The 12,404-nt window shown below is 37.5% G+C and overlaps 1 protein-coding gene across 2 annotated transcripts in view; it reads left to right on the top strand.

The window, feature by feature from the left end:
* LOC139142354 (exportin-4-like) overlaps positions 1 to 12,404 on the top strand; it is an 87,828-nt gene that overhangs the window by 9,866 nt on the left and 65,558 nt on the right. For both annotated transcript variants that reach the window (XM_070712270.1, XM_070712271.1), the window contains exons 8-14: positions 4,020 to 4,177; positions 4,998 to 5,172; positions 5,731 to 5,907; positions 6,906 to 7,048; positions 7,594 to 7,742; positions 8,364 to 8,544; positions 9,560 to 9,719. In XM_070712270.1, the coding sequence (XP_070568371.1) occupies positions 4,020 to 4,177; positions 4,998 to 5,172; positions 5,731 to 5,907; positions 6,906 to 7,048; positions 7,594 to 7,742; positions 8,364 to 8,544; positions 9,560 to 9,719 (1,143 nt within the window). The remainder of the gene's footprint in view (positions 1 to 4,019; positions 4,178 to 4,997; positions 5,173 to 5,730; positions 5,908 to 6,905; positions 7,049 to 7,593; positions 7,743 to 8,363; positions 8,545 to 9,559; positions 9,720 to 12,404) is intronic.

Raw genomic sequence — 12,404 nt, 5'->3', positions numbered from 1 at the left:
ATGGTTCAAACTAGGATATATTTTCATTTTAATATACCAAGTATGAAAACAAATGAACCTCCTGGTTTCACTTTAGTAAATTACTATATCTTGTATTTTCACTGATATCGTGAAACTTGCCAAAATGTCTCGATAGAACTTGCAGACCACGCTGTTAAACACAATGGCGTTTGTTATGCCCAATCAGATTGAGCGTTCTTCCGCACGCTTTCCAATACATTCGACATTACATAGTACAAGATATCGTAAGACGTAATCGTTGCTATGATTGGCGGAAGCGTTTTCATGCCCTTCGGCATGTCGATAGGGGCCATGAGGTAAATTTTCTCAGTAAACGCAATATCAAGAGAAATACGAGCGTGCGGAAGTGGGGCGAAGAATATGTAAAGACATTTAACACTTCTAAATAAACAACAATTATCAAACGTTTATAACCCATGTGTTGCAAAATGTAACTGGCGCATTTTTCTTTCCGACCATTGTACAGCGGTGCACGGACAGTGGGCTATCGCCACCGGAAATATTCACAATATAGCAAGGCATTTCTGTGTTCAAGATATGACGGTCGATGAATTTCATTCGGTTGTAAAACGAATTTTAAAATTACCCCTCTGTGTCATAGTGTGGCGTTCAAATTATGGCTAAACATTTCAGTTTAAAATGTTGAAAAATGAAGTGTAGTCCACAGTTTGTTTCAACACATGCATATTATTACTGGTATATTATTTCATTTCAATAATTTAGCCCATCTTTAGTATGTATTTTTTAGCTACTATAGACTATAGTCTATAGAAGCTATTGGGATGGGTATCCGTCCGGCGTCCGTCGTCAGTCTGTATGTATGTATGTATGTATGTATGTATGTATGTATGTATGTATGTCCGTTTGTGAGGCGTCCGTCCACTCAAATATCTTGAGAACCGCAGTACTTACTGATTTGATATTTGTTGTGTAGATGAAAAATATGATTTTGAGAAACTATTTTTTTTAATTTTTTGATATTGTTGAAAATAGGCAAATTAATGCCAAAAAAGGTGTTTTTGGTAAAAAATCTTCTTCTTCATAACCGCTGGTCAGACAGCTTTGTTATTTGGTATACAGGTCCCTAGGGATAACCTAACTTAAATTTGTTCAAATTGTGATGAAATATGCAAATGTGTATTTTTAAGGAATTTTTTTGTCATTTTTGGTCAAAATTTGACTTACATTGTATGTAATTCTTGTACTGTATAAACCCTATCAATTCACCCAGAAAAAAAATAATTAATCATCAAAGCCAAAATAATTTTAGTGTGGAATTATCAGAAAGTTAAACTTTTTTTGACAGTTCATAGTGAATTGAGGATTAAAACATGTAAAGGCAACTTTCCTGAATCCCAACTTTGATATATTCTGAACCACCATTTATGTTATCTAAAAGAAATTGCTCATAATAGTTTGTCATGATAGGGTGGTCAAATAAATAGAGATAGAGAAAGTTCTAATTTCCATTTATGGTTGACTTGGTAAGGATAAAATAAGATTACTTTTTGAGGAAAAAAATAGAGTGGTCAACTAAAAGAGTGGTCAAAGTGATAGGATTTTTATGGTAAAGCTGGGCTGTAAGATTCCTCATGTGCTATTTATAGCAATTATGCAATCTGTGTAAACCGTGCAATGAAAGTGTAACATGATTCCTTATAATGCTTTTGATGACCTTGAACTTCTTAAGTTACAAACATTTGTCTCTTCAGTGTGCTCTCTCTGAGTATGTACAGTCTCAACTTATTCAACAGAACTTACTTACAATGTTAATTTGAAAGTTAAAATGTGCTTGGTTAATAGGATGAAAATACAGATATAGATAACCAGCTGAAGATTCTTTATAACCTGACAGATATGCTGTTTTATTATGACGTAAATCTTGATTTAAGCAAGACTTGTTTACTTTAATTAGAATGTAATTAACTCTCGTTTATTTGCTATTATAGACTAATGATAAAATATGCAAATCTGTATTTTTACAGAATTTTTTTCCATTTTTGGTCAGGCTATCCTGAAATGAGCTATCAAAGATATCCACCTTCTTCATCAATACATGTGTCACAAAAGGTTATTCTTTACATAACACAGCAGAGCTCTGTCAACTGTTGAGTTGCTTGTTTTTTCAAAACCGCTGGTCAGACAGCTTTAATATTTGGTTTACATGTCCCTAGGATGACCTTAGTGAGATAATTTCATACAGTCAGGAAATACTTAATTTTGTATCCATGTCTATAGTAGCTTCAGGGACTTTGGCCCTATGTTTTATTTCTTTAGTCCATATTTGTTTAGCAGTGTTCTAAAATTTTGAACAATTTGCAAATTATTCTGATGATATTTCAGATGCATATATTTGTGGTGATGATAACATAGTTGGTACTTTGTACAAAGATTGTGAATTTTGTGCAGTCCAGCTGCAATTGAAACATCAACTGATAATGTTGTATTAGTTTCCTATTGGATTTATCTGTCAGAATTGCACAAATCTGTGCTGAATTAGAATAATGACGCTGATCAAGAATCGCATCTGATTTCAGTTTTACAATGGCTATTGGGAGAATGTTGTTCGCAGAGGAAATGCATAATGTGCATTGAATGTAAAATCAAAATATTTAATATGAAATTTAAATCATTTTAGTGAATCATAGCTAGACAACCTATCTCTGACATATTTTTCTTTCTTTTGCAGTACTGGTATTCACTGTGTCTTTACTGCAGCTGCTAATTAAAAAAAGAGCCAAAATAAATCAGAATACACACACTTAATACGCAGACATTTGACAACAACATCCAACAGTGACATTGACAATACATACTAACAAGCAGAGCTTGTTAGTTCTAGAATATACAGAATATTATCTCACATAGTGAGTGTCTGAATATTATTCTGAATTGTATTCCAAAGCACATTCTGAAAGTACTCTTCTGAAATATCCAATAACAGTACCTTCTGAATACTTTCTAGAAATACTGAGCTTTTCATAGTGCACCTATACACGTATTTTGAACTATCATTGATAGCGAAGGCAGTGACAATAAACATTTAATATTTACGTGCATTATATATTTAATTGAACTTGACATTTTAGAAGTACACTGACAAATATGAAAACAAAAAGAAAAGTCAAAAAGCATCAAACCTTGCAAAGAAATTATACATGGAGAGCCGAAGGTCTTCCCCAAAAAGCCAATATGAGATTGTCTCAATCAGAGGTGATGGCAATTGTCTATATCGTGCTATAAGTTATGGGATGTACAATACTGAAGATTACCACATACAAATCAGACTTGGTGTTATTGATTATTTAACTACACATTGGGATGATTATGAAGATGTAATCAAGGTGAATATGCAAGGTGGCATATCCAAACGAAAGAGGAATATGCACACTATATGAGCAGACATGAACCAGGTTTAGCTACATATGCAGGTCATATTGAGTTGACTGCAGCTGCTATTGTGTATAATGTATGTATCCAAGTACATCTTGACCCTGCAAATAACCCCATAGACACTGTTGGCAATTTGTGTTAACACACAATTCCTTATTTAATGTGCAATGGTCAAACACTATCCATGAAATATCTACACACCTCCCTAATACACTGATGACCACGGTGTCCACTCAAGTCTCACTTTGATTACAAATCTTTTTATTCTTCATATGCTCTGTAGCTTTTACGGCATAGATGCATTTGAAATCCAACGTTATCCAACAAACAGCCAAAAAAGACAGCAGGCTTTCTCTTATTCGCGATGATCAAATGTTTATAAATAGCTCAGCTGACAAGTGTCATTAACAAACCTTTAATCTTTGAAAGTACTGATTCACTTGGCCTTCAAAGACCTATCTCTGAAGCACCATTTGAACTTTTTCCTTGGTTTATGTTATCCATCCTCAATTGCAAGGTCAAACATTGACAGTTTGTATTAAAGTATCATGTGCAAATCAGGCGACAAAAGAGTTGATTCAAACATTAAAAAATCGCTCTTTCAGCTCCATGTAAAAGTCCGTCACAATTCTGAGATGGGTCACCATTCGCTGCAGTGTCTCACCCAGCTTGCCTCCTTGAACGGACCAATTTTCCAAGATGAGAAGACCCAGCGTGACTACCTGGCCCATGTGTGTCAAGGTTTTCTACATTTCATAAACAGGTACAGTACATTTGACCTGCTAACAAAGTATGGGACTTAAAAGTGAAAGACTTAAACTTTTGCTCAAACTTCTCAATGAAAGTTTCAAACTTCTCGTACCAAATCAAGGATAGAAATCAGGGGTCGGCATGTAAAGTTTGGCACTAAAGAAACAAATTGTCTAATATTTCCGGATATTTGAAATTCAAAATGGCTTCCATCCCTGTGTTAACTCAATGGGGAAAAATACATTTCAATTTTCACAGTATTTGCGCAATATACCTATGTTAAGGTAATATGCACCTCGAAAGTGAAAGACTTAAACTTTTGCTCTAACTTTCCTCAAGGAATCTTTCCATCATTCTCTTTCAAAATCAAGAATAAAAATAGGGGGTCACCGTGCAAATTTTGGTACTAGAGAAACAAATTACCCAAGATTTACCGATATTGGAAATTCAAATGGCCACCATCCCTGTGTTAACTCTATGGAGAAAATAAAAATTTCCGAATTTCGAAAAACTAAGTCGGTGAAAAGTTTTCTTTCACCAAGAGCTTTAAAATGAACCCCACATGTGGTATATCAGAAGAGAATTGTAAAAGTTTGAGAGTCTGAATGTCTGTCCCCGAGGTGCGTTCTACCTTAACTCTATGGAGAAAAAGGAAATATTCAATTTTCAAAAACAGATGGTGAAAGGTTTTCTGACTCCTATAGCTTTAAAATGAACCCCAACAAGAGGTAGGTCAGAAGAGAATTGAAAAATTTGAGAGTCTGAATATCTGTGGCCAAGGTACATTCTAAGCTGATATTACAATATGTGTTTTTCGCTTTCCATCCTGGCAGCGTTGAGGTGGCAGACCACGAAGCGCTGGGAATCTCCAACATCGTCAACAGACTCATTACAGTGTACCCGATAGCCATCATAGTCAGTCTACCCAGAGAGCTGCTGGATCCGTTTATCGACACCTTGTCCAAGTTAACGTGTCAGTTCGGACGGAAGGCTGCCTTAGAGGAAGCAGTAAGCCAGTCACGTTTTCTCTCCAAAATGTCCAAGTATTGGGTTGTCTGTGAGAAGTGATGTGACGCCATTAGAGTTTCTATTAGTTTATTTTCATATTTTTTAGTTTGTTTTTAAAAACATTTGAAATTTGACAAAATAAGCACAGGAAACCCACAAGGTAAATAAATAAATAAATAAATAAATAAATAAATGATCCTCTGATACGATATGAACTATAATTTATGAATTTTTGGTGTCTGACTTCCCATGCTAATGCCAATCTTTCAACTTTGTTCTTGATCAATTATGCGAGTTGCATGCAACAGTGGAAGGTCAAAATATCAACCATTCAAAACAACATATTGAACCCTTTCACCACAATGGTTTGGCCCATATACCCAATGTTATTTATGGTGATTTTGGACCTTTTGACAGGGAAATGGGGGTGAACAGGTTAAAATATGTTAGGAAAAAGAAAATTATACTTCAATATTTGAGTATGTGTGACAAAGTGTTTTTGTCTTTTAATCTTTCTACTTGTGTTGAATTGCCCATTGTGTTGTGTTTTCACTACAGATGCATAAAGACGACATGATTCATATGGAAGCGTTTGACCAACTGCTTGATGCGTGGAGTACCCTCACTTTAGATAACCAACACTTCCCCACTGGCTACTTCAAACAGCAGGCCGTCGAAGTATTCAATACCTACGTACAGTGCCATCTTGCCGCACCGGATGGAACAAGGAACCAGGTGAGAGGGGGGTCATGGGCTGGCATCCCTGGGTGATTTTATACCCACCAATACATGTACTTTCACTTACGGCTGTCCAAATTACAGCTCGGTGATAGATTTTCAGGGGATGACTCTCCTGATACTGAACAAGATATTTTGAAAAGCTGATGTATGTTCAGGGGGTGACTGTCCTGATACTGAATAAGAGATTTTGAGAAGGTGATGATAGACGCTCTGTGTGACTATCTTTATACTGAACAAGAGATTTTGAGAAACTGATGATAGATGTTCAGGGGGTGACTGTCCCGATACTGAACAAGAGATTTTAAGAAGCTGATGATGTGCTACAAGAAACATCCACCAATGGTCCTGCTCCGAAATAAGACGCATTTTGTTCTGCATACTCAGTATGCCCAAGAGATCACATGATTGTGGTACAGACAAACCGACATGTACAAATGCATACAGAAATACATGTATTTCTGTGCACATTTGTGCACATGGTTTTGTTTGTACCGTGGGCCATTTTGAATTCCAGGTTTTACCCATGACCTTGACCGTAACCCAAGCCCCCACTGGGTGGATGGAAAATATGGTGACTGTCAGAGTGCAATATGTTAAACCTGAGTTTGAATTGACCATTGCACAAACAAAAGCACATACACAAATGCGCATGGAAATACATGTTGTACATTGTGTGCTTGTTTGTACCACCATCGTGTGATCTTTTGAGTGTAATAAGTCTGCAGAAAACAGCGTGTCCTTTTCATTCCAGAGTAGAACTATTGTCCTAATGCTGTCAAGGGAAATTTCTTTGCTTTTTCTAACTACATGTAAAAGAACTATCCCATTTGACCACACACACACACACACACACATACACACACACACACACAAGGAATACAGGATGTGTCGGTAGAATAACTGCAGAAATTTGTGTGTCAGTCCACATCAAAAGAAATTCTCAAGAAGCGATACATGCACTCTAGTCTTGTCTCCTGATTTTACTTTCTCAGACAGCCAATGGGGACTCATCCTTTGACGACGAAGAAATCAACGAAGCAGAAGATGATGATAGGGTTTTATTCAGTGATCAGTTATGCAGTATTGGATGTCTTGCCAGGGTTATACCTGAACACAGCATTCAACTACTTACAAGGTGAGTCCATAATTATACATTTTTGTTAACCCTTTGAGCGCCAAGGTCAATTTTTGTCGCCATCATAAAATGCATCGCCAGTCAAGTTTTTTTTCAGATTTTTGCCAAAATTTTGAAGAAAAACTATAGCCAATGAAATGTGATGTCCGTTTGGTCCAAACTTATCAAAAAAATTACAGAAAATTCATAGAAATTGGTAAAATGTTGCACTAAAATTTTGGTGGGAAAAATTACAGCACTCAAAGGGTTAAGGAAAACTAATCATACTAGAACTTCGATACCATTGGGGAACCTCATTATCTTTCACCACCCAAGTCTAAAAGGCCAAATTGATTTTTAACGCTTTGGTTGTGCTGATATATGTAAAAAAATTGTAATGGTCTTGTATGGACAATGGGGATAGCATAAAATTGTATACAGATTGTAGAGTAACAGAATTTTGTCATCACACTTGCACTTGAACTTTCCATTTGTCCACTGCCTGAACTCTCTCTAAGTTGCACTTTAGTAGACCATATTTAATGTGCTGTCACCATTTGTACCAGGTTACTGGAGGAAAGAGTTAACCGGTTGCACGGACAGCTGCAGCGACTGCAACAACACGTAATGACACATGGTGCTCATAACATGAGTGACAAAGATACCGTTTTAGATGACTTGTACGAAGATATTCACTGGCTGGTGCTAATATCGGGTGAGCATCACAAATACACAGTGATGAGTCTTCTGTATGAGATTAGTGAGGGCGCCCTCACTTCCCTACCATTCCTTCTGTATCACACTTTCTAAATAAGCCAACAGCCTTGTATAGGAAGGATCCTATCGCTGGTTGGTGTATAAACCCAGCTATCTTTGTGTTCAGTTCTATTAACAAATCTGCTTCAGATATGAAATGTGTCGTATGGTTAGTTCAACAAGGTGATACTGATAGGACTTTCTCTATTTTCAGTTTTTACACCAAATGGCTCTGAAATTTTACTTTACCATCAAACATTATCTCCAACATTATGTCAACTATCGATGTTTTCCAACATTATGTCAACTATCAATGTCATTGTTTATAAGTTTTTAAATGTAAAAGCAGTATTACTGCCTATGGTACATGATAAAATTTGAATGGGATGAGTGCAATTTATGTTGCCCACATTCGTAAAGCAGAAGGGCTCCCCAAAGATGAGGCCCTTTTGCTGTTCAACTTTTTTTAACCGAAGCCATATCTAGAAAGTAAAGAGTGCAAGCCAATCTAGTGAAAAGATTGTTTTAAAATGTCGCAGACAGATATTGTAAGATGTATAATCGTTTTGCTATTTCTTAGGGTACGTCCTGGCAGACGAGGCCCAGGGTGAGACCCCACTCATCCCCTCAGATATAATGGAATATTCCATAAGCGAATCCCAGAATGTTAACATAGATACTACTCTGCGTGTCTTGGGGTCACCGGGCGAGAAAGTCGCTTCAATACCGGGCAGTGAAGAAACAAGTGATAGAGTAGTCAGGTGAGTGGATATAACTTATTTGATTGGTTGTTGCCATGGAACATAAGAGTGGGTTCCAGGTCACTTTTTTAAGACAAAGGAGTTGTGTGATACAAAACTGAAAGCAGTAGCGTATTTGTGATATCTGTTTGATTGCTAAATTAAACAGGAACTTCCCCCATAAAAGCCAGATTATCGAAAATCTATGCAAATATAAAAAAGTCACACTTCTGATTGGATGTGCTGTGTTTGATCCCAGAATCCCATGATTTTGCCATGTATCACGCGTTCATTGTCATTAAATCTTGCATATATTGTCTGTGAATATATAGCTACTAAATTTGCATCAAAAATAAACTGAAAAAAATTTCCAGTTTTTGTCAAAGAATGCATATGTTTCAAAATGTGTTCCTGTACGACTATTTGACCCCTCTGTGCATGCATCACAAAACTACCCATCATGATTGTTCAAATTTCTCATGTGGTCAAAGCGATGCTATGAGAATTCAAAAACTCCCACCCAGTGTATACACATGGCTGCGTCATCAGTGATCCCTCTATTATGCACCCACAGTCTTGTAACTTCCCCTTTAACCCTTTCACCACCATAGTTTGACCCAAATCCATTGTTTTCTATGGTAAAGTTGGACCTGTACATAGGGAACTGGGGGTGAAAGGGTTAAAGGGCCAGTAGCTGTAACTTCTGATTATATTTTCCTATTTTTCACTAATTTTTTTTGAATGTCACCATAAGTTCTTGTTCTACTCCCCATGACCCAAAGCATGTTGAAAAGACCGACTATTTGGCTTGTTAACACAATGATTAAATGCATTGGCAGCTCTTATGCCTGAGTTATTTACATATTGTGTGTGATGTGCATGAAATATTGTAAACGGTGATGTGAAATCTGCTGTGTATACAATTATACTAAATACTGAATGAGACTGCAACTTGTGTAGACTTAAATATTAACGAAATAGGCAAGTACAGATGTAGGTATTATCGTTAAAATTGCATCTCTGTTATATCCGCTAGATTAATAGCTGCAGTATTCAGGTTGTCAGAGGTTGAACGGCGTGCTGTGAGTGCACAGCTTTCTTCATTATTGAGTCCACAAGTTGGTGCCACCACCATGTGGTTTCTGAGGAGATGGTGCTTGGCGTATCTACTACCAAACGAACGGTACTATGCCCAGGTAACAGAGTAACTTCATGAAATGGTTTTTTCAGTAACAGTATTTGTGGTTACAGATTTTGCTGCATGAAACTGCACATGCCTGACATCGGACACTTTGCTCTAAATGTGGACAAATTTTGTCAGCATTGTAAATGTGGCTATTGTTGCAGCTTATAGTCTGAGCCATGTCTTTCTCTATCCATTGTTACACAAGCAGTCGCCTACTAAAAGGTATTTTCGCAATTCTTTGCATGTGTAATAATCTCTAAAACTGTAATCTGAAAATGCAAACAAATATTAATTTTTGCATATTAATGAGAGGAAAATGACATCATCCATGAATAGCCCTATTAAGGTAGCTTTCCACCTTTGCGACGACCTATTTTCAAACGTGAATTATGCCATCAAGATGTGTACTTTTACCCAAGTATTATATATCACCTGAAAGCTATTTCTATGAATATTTTTGTTTAATCAAGAAAATTAGTGTGCGATGATTTTTTTTGAAGATCTTAGTGAAAGTGTAAAGAACATGGAAGGTCTCACGTAAAAAAGTTTAAGTCTGAGCGGAGAGGGGCTATTGTTTAGGTGTTAACGGGCAATTGGTCTTCAGAAGACTGGCTACAAAACCGTGTCTCAGATTTTTGAAAAAGGCCTTAGTTTTTTCACATCGTTGAGCCAAAGTTTATCCACCGATTGGTCTAACAATGCCGCCTAATTAAGCAGCAATAACTCGACTTTAAAAATCTTCATAAAGAAACTGAGACACGGTTTTGGAGACAGCCTACTTGACAAACGTCTGTGAAAATCTGGTGAACTTCCGTTCACGCGTTCTCGAGTTAAACTCTTTTGAACGTGCTGCAATGTGACAAAATGCCGAACTGAGAAAAAGGCGATTTAGTAAATTGGTTCAGTTTTTTCCTTTTGAATGGCAATAAACAATGTACTCAACCGACAAAACACTAAAACCAGATAGTGAAATCAAAGTGTTCAACTTCAACAGTATATTCACTCATTGAAACCAGTGTCAGTGGTCGAAATGAGGCTAAAAGGGTGAATTTTGGGAGCGTTGTACTCTTTTTAGAGCGCAATCTACACAGTAGCTGATGAGTAAATAAACTTGGGGAGTGCCAGGGAAGGGATTATGCATAATCTGTTGACTGATTAGTTGTAAGGTTTAAATAGAGTATTAACTGTTCGACCTAACTGTCGGAACTGCTACGGCATCTCGATGCCGTCTACACGAGCGCTTGGACTAATTACCGCCATGACAATGAACAGTGTAAGTTTATGGCAGCATTCGATTCGACCTCTGAAACGACTCACGGCTGCGGAATGAAAGCGAGCCCGATGAGTGATATAGGGAAAACAATATTGGGTGGCAACAAAAATATCTGCGTTTGTATGTGGATGTACATTTGCCGTGTCTGTGATCATGGAGATAAAAAAGAACAGTTCCATGCCGTGGGTTAGGGTAACCGAGGATTCAGTGAGCAGCCATTTTTTAGATCTTCACGCGCCTTGAAAACCGATAAATACTAATCAAACTACGAGCATTTCTGAGACAATAGTTCGTCCTCACTCTGTACAGCATTTCTGTGGGTGAAGACCGTTTCTGGAGTCATTTATGCTAAAATGAACCAATCGCCTGTCGGCGGCATAAAAGTCAAAGAAGAGAAGTTGAAAAAACATGAACATAGAGAAAAGTTCGTCATTTCATCAAGCGCAAGTTGCGTGCAATAGACCGCTCGTCAAGCGTCATACGTCACAGATAGATCTATATTACTCTCTGCTGTCGTTCGTATCCAACATGAGTACCATCGATTCCAGGCGAATATGATATCAGACCCGTCTTCATTACATGTAAATCTCAGTATTAGGATGGTGTTTTGTACTGTATTCAAGTAGTTAGCCCGTAAGCGTCTCATTCAATGGTTTACCGACCAATGATGACATGTTGATGAAACTCAGGGCGATTACGTTATTACGTTGTGACGGTCAAATTCATATTGAAATGTGTCTTCGGTCCTGCAGCATTTTGGCTACTGCCATGATAACTGATAACATGTTGCCGTGTCCATTTAGTCTAATTCCCATAAAATCATTTGATTCACATTCATCCGGTGTACGATGAACATTTGTTAGTCGACGTATGTTTTTACCTTGTCAAGGTCGGTTTCTCATTTAGTGGTAGGGTGGTTGCATTGTACAATTTTTGGGTAATAGCGCGGTCCGGAAACGAAATGGGAAGGAAAAACGGGACCGCGGGATTGAAACGACTTCGACATTATCAGTTCACTGCCATTGTGCCAAAACGTCTGCAAACCAAAGCAGTATTGTTTTGTGGCGTGTGATTTCTGCATCGCTACGTATTTTGCCTTGGGAAAATTTGCTGTCGCTGTCCTGAAGCCCATGCAATTTGTTTCCACCTTGTATTTTCTAATCCCAAGTAGTTCCAGTGCCGCAGTTTCTGATATTTCATTTTTATTCATCAATTGTTCAACTTACTTAGTATTCTCATTGAACGGACAATGTCGGGTTTCTAGACCTTTTGGCGCAAAGTCGTTTCGGCCGCACAATTTCCGACCCCAAGACGTTTAGGCAACGCGACCAAAGACGTTTCGGCACTACCTGGTTGGGGAACTCATGCCAAATGTTACAAATCAAAACACTGAGAAGTATAGTGTCAGCATTCACATGCTTT

Source organism: Ptychodera flava, chromosome 10, assembly GCF_041260155.1.
Source record: "Ptychodera flava strain L36383 chromosome 10, AS_Pfla_20210202, whole genome shotgun sequence".
In the NCBI taxonomy this organism is placed as follows: Eukaryota; Metazoa; Hemichordata; class Enteropneusta; family Ptychoderidae; genus Ptychodera; species Ptychodera flava.
Note: the sequence above shows the minus strand (reverse complement) of the source record. Positions and strands in the feature narration are given on the sequence as shown.